Raw genomic sequence first — 19,271 nt, 5'->3', positions numbered from 1 at the left:
GCACACACAACAATAAGTAATCAGGTCGACAGCCCAGAGGGGCGACAGTGACGACGCCAGAAAGTTGTGTGTTTTCAAAGATACTCGTGCGCTATCTTATCGGGCGGGGCAAAACATTCGGTCTCCGGCGTAGACTTTTGCCAGTTATTTGCAAATTAGCCAACAGCCAACCAACAAGCAGGGCGCACATTTCGGCACACACCGGATACCCAAGATACCCAAGATACGCAAGATACTTATATATAATATATATCTACCCATTAGCTACGAACTCTCACAAGATCTGTTGGAGAAACAGATCGAGCTGCTGGAGCGCAAGTACGGCGGAGTGCGAGCCCGCAACGCGGCGGTCACAATTCAGCGCGCCTTTCGCCACTACATGATGGTGAAGAAGTTCGCCTCGATCACGGCAATGGCCAAGGCCGAGAAGCGGCTCAGTCGACGCATGGTGGTGACGGCCAGTAGCCTTGGATTATCGGAGGAGGGTGCCTCCTCATCGTCGGCTTACGGCAGTGCCACGGAATCTCAGCTTGCCGAGCAGCAACAGCAACAACAACTAACGGCGGCACAGCACCAACAACAGCAGCAGCAGCAGCAGCAACAACAGCAACAGCAGCAGCCACGTGTCACCATAATGGCGGGTCCGGCGGGAGCTGCTTCGCCGGGTTTATCCCGTACACCGCCAACGCGATCGCTTTCCATGCGGGAACGACGTCAGCTGGACTGCAGTCCCATACCGCGCAGTCAGTCAGGTGAGCAGAGATAAGACGCCAACACACCTGCCACCGGGATAGCAAATAGAGTGACTAAAGTTGCATCAGCTCAAGGTGCTTTGCAAGATAAAGATTAAAATTGCATCGTATTATCAAATATCAGCCTTAAAAACAAACACATTTAATTTATATAAAAGTAAACAGTTAAAAGAGTTTACTTGATACCATAAAGTAATAATTTTCAAATGTTTTCTTTAAGTTCATGTTTCTAAACTATTTCGCAATTTCCACGAACTAACTTTATCTGTTTGGAGTAACCTTTTTGTTGACTTATTTAAGCAATTATGAGTTTCGCGAACTCGAGGTTTTATGACCTACTGAAATTTTAATTATAATGTAAACAAGATAATGTTGCGTATTTTTGAAGTACCCCCAGTTATTTAAATTAAATTTAATAAACATTTAAATGTACCTTTATCAGTGAAATGTTAATCTGCAGTCTTTTTTTTGTTTTTTTAATAGCCATAAAGTACTAGACTTGAACAATTTTTGCGTCTTAATTTTGTTTTATCACACAGTAATCAGTTTGTTAGGCTTTTAAGAAAGGTCTTTGATCTCTTATCTATAAATGTTTGATCTTATCTAAGCAATCACAAAGTAATGCTATTAAAATAAATATACAAACAGGGTTTTACAAGAAATTAGGCTAGGATTTAGCTGTCTTACAGCAGTATTATTATCCCAGGTGGCAACTAATTCCAATTATTATTATTCTAAAGCTTGAACTAATTGATTTTGCATACTTACAGGAGCTTCGCCCGCCTCCATTGCCAGTTCGACAGTCAGCACTTCCGCTCTGGCCTCCCATCCGCATGTGAATCTGTTGCACGCGGCCGAACCGCATTACTACAATGCCCAGGCACTGCCCACGGCAGCGGCCTACTACACCAGCTACCATGGATCGCCGCATGACTTGAGCTATGCCAGTTCGGCGGACACCTCGCTAAATGCCTCGTGGGTGAACACCAGCGGTCACTCACCGCACACGCCCTACTATTCGGCGGCCCAGATATACATGCGACCCAAGGGCGGCAGCACCACGCCCACGCCCAGTTGCAGCGGCAGCACCGGAAGCGGCAGCGGTAGCGGGGGTAGCAACAAAAAGGTGCCACCAGAGGTGCCCAAACGCACCAGCTCCATAACGGCCCAACAGCAGACGCAGTTGCTCCTGCTGCAACGCCAAACGCCGCCGCCTCCGTCGCTCCTGAGGACCAACGGGCTGTGCAAAACCGCCGAAAACGGCAGCTTGACCTCCGTCCAAAGTTCTGGTTCGGATTCGAGTGTAACGTCGGCGGAACGCAACCTTAACAGCGACTTGGGCTCGGATCGCAGCAACTCACCGCACACTTGGAAGCGCGGCACAGCGCTGAACAGCTCGCAGCAGTTCTCCACACACTCGGCGGACTCAGCGGGAGCGGTATCCGGCGGTGGAGTTGGCGTGGCCGGCGGAGCCGGTGTGTATGCTGCCCAAATGCAGGCAGCCGTTGCAGCGGCCACGGCGGTCGGAGGATTGCCACCGGCCGATGATCATGCCATCTCCTCGCACACAAGTGCCGCTCAGTATGAGCAACATGAGCAGCAGCAACACGAACAGCAGCAATTGCAGGCGGCCGCTGCTGCAGCCGGAGTGGCGCAGAATTACAAGATGTCGGAGACGATACGCAAGAGACAGTATCGCGTTGGCCTCAATCTGTTCAACAAGAAGCCGGAGAAGGGCATCACGTATCTGATCAGGCGGGGATTCCTCGAGAATACACCGCAAGGTGTGGCCCGTTTCCTGATCACCCGCAAGGGCTTGTCCCGCCAGATGATCGGCGAGTATTTGGGCAATCTGCAGAACCAGTTCAACATGGCCGTGCTCAGTTGCTTTGCCATGGAACTGGATCTATCCGGTCGCCAAGTGGATGTGGCTTTGCGCAAGTTTCAGGCCTATTTCCGGATGCCTGGAGAGGCGCAAAAGATCGAGCGACTGATGGAGATATTCTCGCAGCGCTACTGCGAGTGCAATGCGGACATTGTGGGGCGACTGAGATCATCCGATACGGTAAGAGTTTATTATTTTATTACAATTTAGTTTCCCTCTTATAATTTGAATCGTATTTTGCAGATCTTTGTCCTGGCCTTTGCCATCATCATGCTGAACACCGATCTGCACACGCCCAATTTGAAGCCAGAGCGTCGCATGCGCGTCGAGGATTTCATCAAGAATCTGCGCGGCATTGACGATTGCCATGACATCGACAAGGACATGCTGATGGGCATTTACGAACGCGTCAAGTCCGACGAATTCAAGCCCGGCAGTGACCATGTCACCCAGGTGATGAAGGTCCAGGCCACCATTGTGGGCAAGAAACCCAATCTGGCGCTGCCCCATCGCCGACTCGTCTGCTATTGCCGACTGTACGAGATACCCGATGTGAACAAGAAGGAACGACCCGGTGTGCATCAGCGCGAGGTGTTCCTGTTCAACGATCTGCTGGTCATTACGAAAATCTTTAGCAAAAAGAAGACCTCCGTGACGTACACGTTCCGCAACAGTTTCCCGCTGTGCGGCACCGTTGTCACCCTGCTGGACATGCCCAACTATCCGTTCTGCATCCAGCTCTCCCAGAAGGTGGACGGCAAGATCCTGATCACCTTCAATGCCCGCAACGAACACGATCGCTGCAAGTTTGCCGAGGATCTCAAAGAGTCCATCAGTGAAATGGACGAAATGGAGTCACTGCGCATTGAGGCCGAACTGGAGCGCCAGAAGTCGGCGCGCAATCGTGCGCCTGGCAATGCTGAGAATCGTGACAGTGGCGTGGCCGATGTGGAGGTCTGTCCGTGTCCCTATCAGCCTGGATCGCAGGCATCCGGCGAACAGGCAGCCAACTCTGCTGACTCATCGCAGCAATTGAAGCGCAGTGCGCTTAGCAACAGTCTCCTCGACATGCACGAGCAATGTGAGTTTATCTCATATTACGATTGTTAAATAGCTTATTTATTTGATTTGTTAGAAAAACAAAAGTATTATTTGTTATTAGTTAAGATTAAGATTAAACGAACTATCGGCTTTACTGACTCCGTTTTGTATCATCTTCCAGTTGGCAATGAGAAACCTCAGCGACGGGGCAGCGTTGGCTCTCTGGACAGCGGCATGAGCATCTCGTTCCAGTCCACCACCACCTCCAGCGCCTCAAGGGAGAATGCCGCTGCGATTGCGGCCGCAGCCAATGCAGCGGCGGCGGCCAAGATGCGTTTTAATATGCCACCAACGGCGGCGATCGCCACGCCAAGTAATGTGTATGCAGCGCCGGGAATGCAGGCCTATACCCATGCCAACTTTGTGCAGCAAACGCAGGCCGCTTACATGCTGCAACAGCAGCAAATGCTCCAGCAGCAGGCACAAATGCAGGCGCAGGCTCAAGCTCAAGCTCAAGCACAGGCACAAGCACAGGCTCAGGCGCAGGCGCAGCCACTGACTGGCCGAATACCGGGGCGCGAAAGAAAGGCTTCGCGCACGGATGAGAACGGACGGTCGACGGAGGTCTAAGTCATCTAATGTACATTTTAGTTATTGAGCAAAGCGATAATTATTAAATCTATATAAATATAGCGTATAAAATGAAGTATCTTGTATAATCCGAATCGAAACGAAACCGAACGCCATTTTCTTTAACACCTAACACACACACACACACACACAGCTTACGAGTATATAGTGAATTCTTAAATGTTCCTTCGTTCTCTGATAATATTAATGTAAATAAATTAAACAATTGTCTGTTCGCCACTATCTACACACTAAAATAAGTTTCTAAAACTAATTGTATATACATCAGCATTAAATAATACACCCACGATCTACGATAACTATTCTATAAATATGCATATGTATTAATTGTAATCTTTCTCCAGACACTTTAAAAACACCAATTTATCCCTGGGCAACTTCTTGGCCCATGCCCTTTTTGATCTAATCCTCGATGCGATTATAAATGCGATTTATGAATGTAGTTTTATTAGCATATACTACTAACACCTACACCCGTTAAATGCGCGCTATGTATATTATATATTTTCTTTACCCAACATTATGTTTGTTTGTGTAACTAAAGAATGGAGTTCGTATATACCGCGTGTGTGTATATACCCTGAATATTAATTTAAAAGCATTTAGCTATAATTATTCATATTTATAGAGCCAAAACTACCCAAAACCTAAAATATTAAATACGAGTATAACAAACACGAAACACGATATAAAAACAAAAACAATATGTATATGAAAAAGCAAAAGACTTAAAAATTTCAATAAATGAAAAGAAATAATACCAATGATCAGCTGATCGCATTTTTAATTTGCTGGAATTTTACTTTTTTCAGGGACTAAAAAGGAGAGTTGAGATTTGATCAACTCTTTTATAAAATACAATAAATAAAATATTTTGTTGTTCGTTTATATCGTTTTTATTAGTGATTCAACTTATTTTGTATTATTGCTGACTTTACTAATTAAGGCCTTGTACAAAATTATTGTATTTTTTTAAGTGCTAAATTCTATGTTCGTAGTACGTCTCTGTTCTGTTACGGCTCGTTTATAGATAGGATTGCATTTGGGGCTGGTTGTTAGTATAAACAATTACTTTGAATAATGTACACAAACACAAACGTAAGGATAACACATAGTATTTTTTGTGGATTTTTACATAAATCGGATTGCGCTTAACCACCAGAAACCGCTTGGCGGTGTGTCTGTTGGTTGATAAGCAAAATACGAACTGGCATATGAAATAATACGAATTAAAATTAATCTAAACGTATTTTGGCACTGTAAATAAAAGTTTGCTTCCGATAAAACCCTAAACACAAATACATACATACAAATTGCAGCTATCGAATGGGGAAATCAAATCGTAATAAATTACACAAGATTGCTTGCCAAATGCGAAGAGTATAGATAACTCCTATCTAGATCCTAAGATTTTGTCGTTTGATTAAACTAAAAGGCTGCCGTCTCCGGAACATCCACAGTGGTGATCTCTGTCGGGTCGGAGGCGATTGCCCTTTTAGACCATGCCAAAGTCGGTGCAAACGGAGGCAGTTGGTCCTGCCGCCGCTGGCTGGTTATTCTGCTGCTTCTGCTCCTGCGCATTGTTGGCCGCCGCTGCCGCCGCCGCCGCCGCCGCTGCTGCCATATTGAGTTCCACCAGAGTATCGATGCTGTTGAGGCTCACACCCTGTAGGATCTTCCTTGCCGCCAGCGATGTAAAGTTGAAGGACAAGTCGGTTAGACTGGGAAAATTATACAGCTCCTCGCCGCCATTGGCCAGCACATTGCCCATTCCTTGCTCCAGCGATTCCTTGGTCAAGCTAAGACGCCGATCAATGGCCTCCTTATCGATGGACTTGTCATTGGCCAGATCTTTCAGTGCCAAATTGGGCTCACTGCCCAGCGGATTGCTGGACTTGTGGAGGAGATGAGCCAATGCCAGTTCATCGCCATTCATGGAGCATTTTTGCAGCTGACAAACGGACTCGTAGCACAGATTCTTGAGGTCCGTGCTACTGTTCATCATCATCATGTTGTTGCTCTGCGAGGCACCCACATCCTTGGAGTTCTTCTCGTAAAAATGCAGGTTGCCCACCGAGCCGGCAATCTCAAAATCCTGCTTGGCCAGTGCCGCCAGCTTCAAAGGTGCATCGGCACTGGGCGAATTTGGCTGCGATTCATTCTTTAGCACATTGTTCTTGTACGCAATGCCATTGGCCAACTGGAGACACAATTTCCGGCTGTTGTTCATGGTGGCATCGTTATTGGTGTTCTTGGCGTACTTGCCTCCATCGTAAATCGGCGTCTCCGGCTCCACGGCACACGTATTCTCTGGGGAACTCTCGCTGATGAAGGATATGGAGTCGCAGGTCTCGGAATTGGCCTCCGTTTCGCTGAGTGGCTGCTCGGAAACAGTTTCCGGTTTGACTGGCGTCGAGGTGGCCACCGGAGCAGCTGAAGTCTGCTTGGACAGGGTCTTCTTGATGATCTCGCCCTTCTCGTTGGTCATCGTCTCGTTGTTGATGATGAACACATTGGAGTTCTCCAGCATTTTGCCATTTTCCAAGGTTATCACACTCCTGACCGGTGAGTTCTGCACAAAGATCTTGGTGCTGGGTATGCTTTGGTTCCCATTCGAGGTGGTCACCTGCAGGGTGATGGAATTGTTGCTACTGGAGGTGGGCACACCGCTACCGCTGCCGCTGCCCGCCGGATAGATCATCTCCTCCATTATGCGACTGGGCGTGCTGGCCCTTTGTCTTTGCGCCTGTGCCTCGGCCACTCGTGCCCGCATGGCCTGATGACGTGGTGTCCCTCGTGGCGAACCGTTTAGCAACAGGATCGAACGAGAACTCCCGCCGTTACTGCTCGACGTGGGCGCTATCACCGCCGTATTGGTGGAGCACTGCGAGTCCAGACTAGAGTGGCCACTGGTCTTCTGGCTGAACGACACCTTGCCGCTGTCGATGCTCGATGGACCGCTGGCGAGCATCGAGGTCTTACAGGACTCCAGGCTCGAGGGACCACTGCTCTGCAGGCTCCGGTACGTGGCCTTGTTGTCCAGGCAGCTGTTGATGATCAGTCCGTCCGTGTGGCGCTTGGCCGCCGTCGCCTTCAGCGTGGCGGACCGCGATGGCGAGCTCTCGAAGATGTGCTTCCCGATCACCGACTTTTGGGCCGTCTTCGGCGGCGTGGGCGTCACCGATCCGCCGTGGCCATGACTCAAGCGGGACGAGTGATTCGTCTTGGCCGTCGTGGCCGGTATCGACTGCGTGGAGCGAGGTAGCGAACTGCTGCAGTACACCGGCGATCGGCGGCGGATGGGCGAGCAGTCCCTGGAGGAAATCAGAAACGTCGACTCGCTGGACATGTGGCGTCGATGGCGACGGGGCAACGTCGAGGAGCGCTGGCTCAGCTCTGAGCCGTCGTAGAACGTCGAGTTGGACAGCGTGTGGGCCACTGGCATGTCCTGCAGAGAGAGTTAATGGAAGGTTTTTTGTGAGTATGAATTTTAATATTATTTAATTTTAAGATTACATTCAAAACTAATGATATTTACATTTGGAACTTCTAAGATAATAATAAGAAGTTTAATCCATGGATCGTTAAATTTTAATGATACATTTAAAATTTAAAAAAAATATGCCATTCCTTGCACAATAGCTCTAACAAATATATTGTTTAAAACTGTCTACTTGATTCACCTTAAGTTTTTTGTTTAAAAAAAGGGTTTGAAATAAGAATAGTAATATCAGATTGCTAGCTTCAAAATTTATTTATTTGCTCTTCTGTTGATAATTGCGAGACTTTATTATCATAAACCATGAAAAACTTGACTGAAAAATATTAATAAAAATTCTTTAAGTGAAAAAAGGCAAATATGGCTTATGTAGTAGGTATAAAGTTGTTATTTACCCTTTAACAGAATATTGAATTGTCAATAGTTTTAGAAAACCGGATATAAAGTATGTTGAATACTAAATACCTTTCGTTTTGTAAGTTTTGTCTTCTTGGTCTTAAGGATCTTTTATTTATTATAAAGATTTTATATTTTTTTTAAAAAAAATGCTGTTTTAGTTTAGGTGCTTACGTGCTCGGCCGTCTGGGTGCCGACGCTGTGCAGGTGAACGGCTCTGGTGTTGAACCACTCGGCTGGGGGGAACTGGGCCGAATAGGTCTCAATCTGTCGCTGTTTGGCTCGACCGCTGCGTCGGAACAGGCGTGAGAGCAAAGATCCTTTTTCTAAGCGAACGTTAAGTAAGGCCATGATTAGAATTGTAATTATTTGACGAAGAAGATTGACAAACTCACTGGGTGATGACGAATCTGTGCTTTGGTATTCCGAGCTGCTGCTGTCCGTGGTGTTGAGCGTTTGGGCGTAGGTCTTGGACAGACTTCGCGTGGAGGCGCAGCGTTGCAGGCGCTTCGACGAGCCAAAGAGCCGCAAACTGTGCCGGCGTTCCAAGCTGCGCGGCGTGGGAAACGAGGCACTGCGTCGCTTCGCCGCCCTTGGATAGATGATCTTGTCATTGGGATTGCCTGTAAGTTATTTATTAATCGATTGCCGATGACATTGATTATCAAAGATAAGTGTTAATGTGTACTTACCGCCGCAGATCACATCCGCCAGATTCGTTTGGATGCACTGGTGGGTGAGGTCGCCGTCCCGCTCCGTTGAGATTTCGCCGTACAGTGAGTGCAAAGCCTCGGAATTGGACATGAGCATAGTGCGAGCTTCCTGGGGAACCACATCGTCTCCGTGCTGCTGCTCCTCCTCCGCCAGATGACCGTAGGCCAGGCTTCCATTCAGCTGGTGGTGATTGCTACGTGGCCTCGATCGACTGCGTCGGCGTCTGGAGAGGATCAAAAATTAGTCGTGGTATTTGGTTTTAAGAGGGTCATTAAATTTATAAGCTTTAATATCTGAGAACATAGCCTTATGTAAGATCAAAAAATCGATAGTTGAAGCTATGCACCTAAAGATGAATAATAAAAAGCTTTATAATAAGCAAAAGGTAGTATTAACGCAAATCGTAAATACTAAATTTACTGAACCAATAAGTTGTGAAACAGTTGTAAGTCTTATGCTTCATAAATATTAATATTTTATATTTTTTTAACATTTTAGTCTGACGATGAAACTGATGTTTATGTTTATATTTATAATAACCAAAAACTAATAAATTAAATGTTGTCAATTAAGCACGTAAACTAAAGCTTTATATTTTAAATCTTTCAGTTAAACTTTAAAATCTATAAACTAATAATATATATTGTTATTAAAATAGGTAAGCTAAAGTATTTTTTTTTTAATGACGCTGAAACTGGTAAGCAAAATCTAAAAGTATTTATTATCAACAAAATCTACTAAATAATTTTGAACTTTGTCCTATTTATTAACTTTGTAAGTGGACGTAACCATTTTAGCAGGTGAACTCACTCTGGCGTGAAGATGAAGTATCCCTTGGAAGTCTGGTAGATCTTCTGCTCCTGCATCAGCTGGGCGAGGGAGTCGTAGATGACCTCGGTGGCGGGCGTGGTCATGTGGGGGAAGCGGGCGCCCAGCTTGCCGCGCACATGCTCAATGGTGGCCGACTGACCCTCGGCGGTGAGGTCCATGATCACATCGCAGAGCGCCTCTGGAAGCGGCGTGAACTGGCCCTGAACCGTTGGCGTCACAATGCAGTCGTCAATGTCGCCTGGAAAATGTCAAGGGGAGAGAGGTGGTGTTGGTGGTCAAAAAAACACGTCGACATGTGCAACTGGCCCGCTTATATGGCTAATCACTGGACGGACCACTGCCCCATTTGGTCACCTAAACTTGCTCGCATTTTTTCCAGCGAACTCGACTTTTTGCTGGCATTTTGGGTGGCCACCTGGGAGACTTGCCTTGGCTCGCTTGGCATTTTGGCCACGTTCGAGTGACGGGGTAATTAAACTGCCTGAAATGAGTTTTGGCTTTCAGTTTGACCTCTCCGCTGCCGGGAGGTCGAGCGGAGTCTGCTGGAATATGTATGAGATGAATTTCGATTCTCTGGGCGCAAAGAAAAATGCACTTAAAATCATTAAAAATAGTACATCAATAATGCAGCTTTGCTGTTAGATAAAGCATCTATATTTTAAACTTTAAAGAAGTAACCTAACCATTGTGGGTAACAAACAAAATAGAGCAAGACATTTATAAGTACGTTATTTAACTATTTTAATTAAAATAAACATTTTTATCAGCCACTATTTTTGTTTTATTTTCCTTTTTTCCAATAAGAAGGTGGGCTTTAAATTTATGTGCTAAAGATAATATATCCATGTTCAATTATAAGAAATCTGCAGATCATATTGAAAAATCCTTTTATGATTATTTTGGGAAAGCAAACATTTCTCAACTAACGAACAACGTTGAAAACATTTTTCTCCCTGTAATTGCAGCATCATCTGCTGGCAACACCGTATATGGCAGCCGAATCGTTCACGCGGCGTATACTTAATTAAAACACGCTCCCATCAGGCAGAAAAAATCAAAACAAAGAGAAGAGCGCTGCACACCTTGCTGTCGTTTTTATTATTTTTACCTGGTGTTGCCGCATCGGGCCCGTAAATTAAATGCGCCTCCACAAACGCTTCCTACTTGCAACTTAACCTCTAAAAAAAGTGGCTAAAACCATCGTCAAGCAACGCCCCCGAGGCAAGTGTCTAGTGGCATGCCTCAAAATTGCAATAATAAACAGATACAGAGACGGAGACGAAGACAATGACATAAGAAAGAGAGGGAGAGATGGAGAGATGGAGGTGCGATGACTGCAAAATCAGACCAAGTGTGTGACGACCTCCGTTTTGGCCGGGCCAAGTGATGCAGGCACACGGGCACAGAGGCACAGGCAAGCCTCTTGGCCACAAACGTCCTTGCGGCAGTTGCATAATCAATTTTTCAAGTTTTCACTTTCCGTTGCAGCCTGCGGCTGTAAAATTACACGGCAAAAAATGTCATCTAGATTGGTAAGAAATTTACCTTACAATATATCAAGCTTTTGCCAACTTGTCATTCTTAAAGACGGAAATTATAATTGTTATATATTTATTTTTATTATACTGTGGCCATTCAGCAAAAAAACGCACTTTCGTTGTTTTTCAAGCAAATTTTATAAATAAAATTTAGTGTCGACACTTAAGCGAAGAAATAATAGCCTATAAATTGCTTTATCAAGTTATTATGATCTGATATTTTTGTGGTAGCGAATTTCAAGTAATAAAAATAGTTTTAAGTGTTTTTAACTAAGAAACCTGGTAGTTTTGTTGATAAGTTTTTAATTGTATTACTACATATCATTTATAGAAATTCATAAAAAAAATCCTTTATAACTAAAGGGAGTATGGTTTTAATTTGTTCAGCTTTTATTAAATTTAACAATAGTAGAGATTCTTTCCTTCTTATAAAGGTTGAAATTTAGACGGGTACGGGTTTGTTATACCCTTACTTTTTCACTCACTGCTTTTTTTTTGAGTTCCAGATTTCGAATCGCCCTAATAGATTTCTCTCTGTGCACCTATACCCGGCAGCAATTTGCGCCATCAGCCAAAGACAAAATGCCATGTGGGATGCTCCGCCGTCAAGGACAATTAGCGGCAATATCCAACGCAGCTTGCAGTTTGGTTGTTTTGAGTTAGCAGCTTGCAATTTTGAGTTTGCAGTTGGCAGCAGTTTGAAGTTTTTTTCAAAAAAAAAAAAAAAATGGAAAACCAAAAAAACAGTTGCCAGAAATCCGCCTTTTCCTCTCTCTCTCGCACTTTCACATCGCCCATTTGCAAAGCGATTAATCTTTGGGCCGCGCATTTGTGTGGCGTCACTTGGAGCTGCACTCAATCTCCATCTCGCCGGGCACCGAACATTCGTTGTCCGCCAGTTAGATGCACTCCCTTTTCCACCAAGCGGGCATCTTAGCCTCGGGTTCGGCGATTTATTTGCCTGCGCTTATCATCTGGCACACTCGCCTCTTTATTATACATTTCCCATTTGATTTCGCCACTCCGCAATTTGCAATTTGCAATTTGCCATTCGGCATTCGGCAATCGGCATTCGACGCTGTTTGGCAGCAACGCCCTGATCATAAATTTGCCAGTGCAGTAGCCAAATTGGGGCTAGATAAACAAATATGAGAGATGGCTGGGCAAACACAAATAATGTATGGAAACTCTTGCGGCCACCAGATGCCTCGAGTTATCCAAAAGTTTGTGGCCGTCCGAAGGGGGGCAGAGTTCGAAATGCCTTTTGGCACTGGGTGCAGTTACATGTTCGAAGGCTAAATGGGAAGGTCACGGCCCTAAAGCTTCAAATTTAATAAGCGGAAAATAGCAAAGTTGTGCCCACAAGCACTGGCATTGTTTTTAAATGCTCGTTTAATAAATTATTGCCAATGAAAATATTTTTCATATACATTGTAAAAAGTAATGGCAAAAAAATAATGATAATTAAAATAAATTAGACTGTCAAAAAAGTCATGCCAATGAAAAAATAATTCGTTATCGTTGAAAAAAGGGAATACTTATAAAATATGCCTCAATTCCTTACACTTTATTTTTAGGGTGACAGGTAGTAGATTTCCTATATTTCCTATATATTCCAGCATCCTAAAAATACTTTCCCGTAATATCCAATTTAATTTATTTTGTACCTTAAATTTTAAACTAAAGATATATGTGTGCCAGCAGTAGATTTTTTTTCTCAAAATTTAACTTAGCTTTTTACTTTGTTATTATGTTTAATAAATGGAATTAAGTCTTTTAACTAATCTCTTCCACATAGGTGTCAGGAGTTTCATTTTATTTGCCCAAAAGCAGTTGCAGTTTTCCAGATGGCAGCATAAGAGATGTTGCATATTAATGTACCCACAGCACACTCTGCTTTCTGCCTACATCGAAAACCTGGCCAAGATCAAGGCTCTGTGCCAATCTTGGCTCCCCTGAACATTCGAATGCTCCTCGAGCACGCGCAACCCACTTTCGATGGCAGTTTTTCAGTGGATGTGGATGTGGATGGTTCGGGGGATATACATGTGTATTTATATTTATATATCCTCCGATGGGGGAGTGTTGTTCGCAATTTGTTCGGCTTATCCGTGGGCTGGATGTTTGCCGGCGGGCGTTGCCACCCCATTGCAATTAAAATTAATAAACGAATCGAAAGGCAAACTCGTGACGCCCCCGCAAAAACTCGAGCTCGAAGCTCAAACGACACTGGGCATTATCAATTGGCATTTCATTTTGATTTCCAAATGCATTTCTCTCGGGGATTTCAGTGTTTATCGTTTAAGGAAGTGTTAATTTATTTGCTCCTCTCATTCGCTTGCTGCCCGCTGGCCAGAAACAAAACGAAATGAAAACTAAGCTGATGTGGTGGGGGAAAAAATAGTAATAAATTGCCATCGATAGCCGAAAATTATTGATTATTTCGAAATGGACAGCGTTAAGAGTTTATGATGCTGCCGTGGCATCGCTGGCGGTTATGAGATCAAACAGAAAATCCCCCTCCCCCCTTTACCCTCCAAAAACAAAGAGCCAAGCGAAAATGTGCCAACAACACGATAGGCGCACAAGATTTCCTCTTTATTTTTAAAGTTTTTTTCTTTTTCTAATAATAAGAGACAGCCACGAAGAAAAAAAAAACAAAAAAAATCATACATCAAGATTATTGTTACTCGCGGCAATTGCATCACAGTAATGGCCAACGAAGAAAAAAAAAAACAAAGCAGCTGAAGACAAAAAACAAAAAAAAAAATGGAAATCGCAAGAAACATTTTTCATTTGCATAAAAATTCATGGCAACTACAAGCGCTAAAAATGTTTGCCGCATGTTTGAGCCCCATGGGGTGGTGGGGTGAAGGAGTGAAGGGGGGCGGAGGGATGCAGATGAGGGGGTGGGCCTGCCTTCAGTGGGAGGCAGTTGAAAACAACCTTCAAGCTACAAAACACTTGACTCCGAAAGCCAAAGCCAAAGCCACAGTCCGGGATCCAAAAACTGAGAGTCCGTCGCGTTGACGGCGCTTTTGGTTTGATTGAACACAAGGATATGTGTCCGCCGGCCAAAATAGCAGCAACAAAAAAATAAACACAACAACTGGCAACGAACTAAAAATCAAAAAACTAAGAAAATAAAGCAACAATAACATAGGCCTAGGCAGCAACAACAATTGCAACTGTGGCCACAGTTTGAAACCAAAACGCAACACTTTCACTCTACTTAAGACGGATGAAGCGGCGGCCAAAAAGGAGGCGGCACCAGGAGGCGGAAAAGGTGGGTAAAGGGGGGTGCTTCAAAAAAAAAAAAAAAAAAAAAGAGGAGGGGACAGGAACGGCAGGTTGCCTTCGAGACACCATCTATAAAGCGTTGGTGGGAAAATCGCGGCAATCGTTTTCACGTCTTTTTCATATTTATTATCATTTGCAAGTCTCGTTTTGCTTCGGTTCGTAGCGGTAAAAGATGCAGATGAAGGCAGCAGAAAAAGATTTTCCTGCTGGAGGCTGGAGTTTGTCATCTGGGACACAGACTATGTCTTTCGTTTTCACTTGGCAATTAATCAATCAGCCTTGCTCAAAGACTTTTCGCGGTATTGTAGGGAGCGGGGGCCCAGTTAAAAATCGGTAAATCAGTGAGAGTATTTTATTGAGATTTTACAATTAGGAAACTCGTCAGCAAGCAATTAGTCACTGGCGTTTCTAACTTTGTTCACAGCTGGTTTTGGCTAAAAAACATTAAATCGGCTTTTCGCATAGTTAACTTTCATCAATAATACTTAGGGTCGGTTCGTTTGTTAGGGAAATTGAGTGTTACTTACTAACTCTTAATCCTACTAATAGGTCTTTAATAACTTTATTGGATCAGAAATATATTGACTAGGATTTTTTTAAACAATATATTCAGTTGGGCTTATTTCACTAAGGCTAAATACAATATCTGGTTCTCTCATTTCTATTTACATAAGCTCATAGCTAAATAAAGCTCGAAAAACTCAGTTCAATCAGTATTTAAATATCATTATAAACACCGGCTATTAAAGTTTACACACATTTTTTTCTACGGAATAAAATTAAAAAAATGTTCAAAATCGAGCCAATTTAAAAAAAGCATAATGTTAATATGATAGTAAAATAGTTATTACAAATTTTAGACGCTGTACAATTTGACATGGAGTTTCAAAGGGTTATGGCTAAGGAGTACAAGGTGGCAAACGAAAAAGGGGCGTTTTGAAATGGTTGTTAAAAGAAATACGGTTGGTTATTTTCAAATATTTTTTTTATTGAATAGCATCAACATTACGGTTTATTTTTATAGTATGGTATATATAATATATAATATAATTACACCACAAGCTTTTGTAGGACAAAACAAAAACCAAACTTAAGGTTAAATCAATTATTGAGTAATATTGTTTTTAATAAAAGTGAAAAAATAAAAATGTATGTCTTTGATTTGCTAGTACTGACATACGCCTTGTCCCAATTTGAACGGCTCTTCCTGGAGTGCATTTTTACATAAGTAGCCTGGCCCACCATCCCCTAGACCCGCCCCATCAATGACCCACCCCCACCCCTACCCCAAAACACCCCCTTTCCCCCACCCCCTTTTGCGAAGGCATATGGAGCACTGCAGTTTGGGGGAGCAACAAAAACGTCTGGCGGCCAAACGAAGGCAATCACGATTTTGTGTCTGAAACGTTTTTTGCGCGTTTTCAATTTCCATTTTAGTTTTTCTTCTCGTTTCGCTTGGGGGTGGTGGGTGGCAGCAAACCGGGGGGCGGGGGTGGAAAGGCCACACACAATCGCTGGCAGAAGGAAACAGATACGATACGCCTGTCCACAGATCGCGAAAACAAAAACCAAAACCAAAAAAATAAAAGTCAAAAGAGAGCTATGGCTTTAACTTTTTGGCCGGCGCTTGTTGCGTTCGTTGAGGCGACGCTAATTGTTTCCGTCTGTTAATAAAAATATTTCAGATCAGTAACAAATTGAAAACAAGGCTGCGGAAAAAACACAGAGGGGAGGTGGTGGGCTGCTGTTTATGCAACGCCTCACGAAATGCAAATTGACATTTACGTGGTTGCAACACCAACAAAATGCCAGACAGTCGGACATTGGGCCACCGGCTTTATAGCCTGGCAAATAAGGAGCAACACGATTTGGCCAAGACAAACAAAACAAAACCAAACAAAACAAAATCAAAAAAAAAAATAAAACAAAATATAAAGCCCACAAAAAAAATTGTTGGCGACACTTTTTGCCGTTCCTGTTGTGTGTGTGTGTTAAAGGTCAATGAGTTTGGGGTTAGTGGACCTGAACCTGGGAGCCTGTCAAGAGTTTCATTTTGCCTGTGCAAAATTGTTGTGCAACCTCCAATTGGGAGTCAGATGATGGGATAATGTCAGCCAAAGAATCGTGTCGCATTTGGCTAAATTGCCTGCCATTTTTGGTGCGTTAAAGGGAAAAACAATGGAACTATAAGATTTTCCGGAGAACACTTTCCAAGCAAATGAGGGAAAGGTCCGCCAAGCGTAACCAAGAGCTAAAATCAAATGGGTTGACCTCATTAACCAAAGGGTTTCGTGGCAAAAGGGGCACTGGCAGTAATCAGTGTAGACAGAAGAATCGGGGGGAAAGAACTGGTCTCGGAAGAAAGAGAACAATAAAATTACAATAATCGCTTTGGTGTGATGAGACTTTGCGAGGAGGCGGTGCTCAAGCGACCATGATGATGATGATGAACTTGCAAAGACAACTCCTAATCACAATGACTCTTGTATCGCCCGCTTTTCTTCCTTTTTTTTTTTGTTTTTTTTTGGCAAACTTGGTTACGCTTTAGAGAATTTCTCCCCCTGTTACACAAAAGGTTAACAAACCTTTCAAGAAATTGACCAAAAGCTTAACGGTGAAATTATAAATTAATGCACAGTCAAACAAAAAATAGTGTTAGTTTCCTATAGCAATTATATATCCCAGAACCACAAATATTTAAATGACATAATTTAATTTTGATTTTCAACTAAATATTAGATCAATTCGCAATACTTATGACATTTTATTAAATGAAAAATATGAGTTTTTATAATTAAAAAACCACCTTTGTAAGACAAAATTAGAAGCCATTTTATAAGGTAATGCAAGCATTCGACCACAAATTTGAAAGGAAATTTTGCTCAGTATTTTATCTGAGATCTCATGTTGATGCCGCATCTGCATGTGGTTGCCACTAGCAACATTTGACTGACATTCGATTTTCGCAATACGCGCTCTCGGTTGCTGTTGACTTGGCTGATTTCTACCGATTTGCGATTTGTTAATGGCTCGAATATTAAGTTACAATTATCTGACGGACGGCCATCGATGAGTGCGGTGGCCGAGGAGCTGAGGAGGAGCTGAGGAGGCTCCACTCCACTCCACTGTCATGGCCACATTTCACTTTCAGCAAGATCCAGCGACGAGAAATCGTGATGAAATTGATTTGCGGCTCTTTATTTTTTATTCGCCGTCATAGTTACCGACAGCTCTCTATCTGTCCGACTGTCCGACTGTCTATCTGTCCCTCTTCTCCCCGATATCTCCTTATTTTTCTCAGCATCTGGGAACTGCATAATTTTCTCGCTTTCCAGCTATTTGGCATTTGCCATTTGTCTATTTTGCTTCTCTGGCGCTTCCACCGATATTCCGCTGTCAAATTGCCAAGCGGCAAGCGACGGCATTTTTCTCTGATTTTCCTTCAATTCCCCCGCCTCCCCCCCCGCTTTTCCCCACCCACTAGAGGCACACAAAAAACAACTCCAGTCTCCAGTTGGCTCTTTAACACGAAACTGAATTTAATTTGCTTTTCTTCGTTTCTTTTGCATTTATTTGGCATGTTTGTTGTCTAATTGAGCGAGAAATTGCCGTTGATTGATTGTTTTGCATGCAATGTGTTATTTGTTATATTGTTATTGTTATTGTTACTGCCATTTCAATGGTTGCTTTTATTTCCCATTTCGCTACAGTTAATTGCATTTTAATCAACGTTCTTTGACTGTTTGCCAACAATTTGCAACGGTAAGCTGTAAATCTTTTCCTTTACAAGTTAAATGTCAGTTACTGCTTTGACAAATGACTGACCAAAGAAAAGTCTTTCAAACTCAATTGCAAAAAAAAAGCTACAAATTATTTAAGTTGACTTGTGTCAAAACATTACAGTTTGTTAGGCTTTGAAAAGTTGTAAGCCGTTAAAATATATTAAGTAGCGGACAAACAAGCCGCATGTAATGTAATTTAATGCATATTGGCAATTCCCCAGCTGCCAGACTGAATTTTGTTTTAATTTTAAGCGAAAACATTTTAAAAGTCTGGTTTTTTTGTAAAACATTATCCACAAAGATGTCTGACAATTTTTGGTCACAACACATATAATAAATAATAGCTGAAGTGTGTGTAAATGAATATGACTCAAATTGATGTGATTATATAAATGTGTTATAAAAAATATTTATGAATTTAGCTCACCGACGTTAAGACATAAGTATAGTAATGAGTACATATATATTTAGCATTTTAATTAATTATGTTAATAACACCTTTTATATAGTAAGGAATTTGACAAAATAGATATTTAAGAGGCAGACAAACTATTAAATTTGAAAACTATTTAAATTATTGGAATAATTAAATTTGTTTGCACATTCAGAGGACTTTGTGAGTGTATCTAACGTGGCACATTGTTCGGACTCCTTGTTTGCGAATGGAATTGTCATGTTTATGGTAATTAAGAGTTAATGGGTTCTACGCCATTGCAGTTGTTAATTAGCAGACATGAAGCGGATTCTGCAGGCCACACCATATGTTCAACTCCGTCTGCGTTTTTGTGTGTGCCTAAGTGCAGCTCTTTGTTTGTGCAGCGATATTTCCTCAATTGAATTTCCCAAAGATAAACCGACAGTCCCCCCACCAAGAAATTAAAT

At 43.0% G+C, this 19,271-nt stretch overlaps 2 protein-coding genes across 6 annotated transcripts in view; one reads left to right on the top strand and one right to left on the bottom strand.

Annotated features, from left to right (window-relative positions):
* Positions 1-4,640, top strand: part of LOC108142361 (IQ motif and SEC7 domain-containing protein 1) — a 42,524-nt gene extending 37,884 nt beyond the window's left edge. For all 5 annotated transcript variants that reach the window (XM_017266162.2, XM_017266166.2, XM_017266163.2 and 2 more), the window contains 4 exons: positions 265-752; positions 1,523-2,817; positions 2,881-3,718; positions 3,860-4,640. In XM_017266162.2, the coding sequence (XP_017121651.1) occupies positions 265-752; positions 1,523-2,817; positions 2,881-3,718; positions 3,860-4,308 (3,070 nt within the window). In that variant the 3' untranslated portion in view covers positions 4,309-4,640. The remainder of the gene's footprint in view (positions 1-264; positions 753-1,522; positions 2,818-2,880; positions 3,719-3,859) is intronic.
* Positions 4,641-5,201: 561 nt separating this feature from the next.
* Positions 5,202-19,271, bottom strand: part of LOC108142567 — a 61,377-nt gene continuing 47,307 nt past the window's right edge. The window contains exons 5-9 of the mRNA XM_017266517.2: positions 9,749-10,007; positions 8,917-9,161; positions 8,620-8,847; positions 8,399-8,550; positions 5,202-7,777 (exon numbers count right to left, since the gene is read on the bottom strand). Coding sequence (XP_017122006.1) covers positions 5,825-7,777; positions 8,399-8,550; positions 8,620-8,847; positions 8,917-9,161; positions 9,749-10,007 — 2,837 coding nt within the window. The 3' untranslated portion in view covers positions 5,202-5,824. The remainder of the gene's footprint in view (positions 7,778-8,398; positions 8,551-8,619; positions 8,848-8,916; positions 9,162-9,748; positions 10,008-19,271) is intronic.

This window comes from Drosophila elegans, unplaced genomic scaffold (genome assembly GCF_018152505.1).
Source record: "Drosophila elegans isolate 14027-0461.03 unplaced genomic scaffold, ASM1815250v1 contig_208, whole genome shotgun sequence".
In the NCBI taxonomy this organism is placed as follows: Eukaryota; Metazoa; Arthropoda; class Insecta; order Diptera; family Drosophilidae; genus Drosophila; species Drosophila elegans.
Note: the sequence above shows the minus strand (reverse complement) of the source record. Positions and strands in the feature narration are given on the sequence as shown.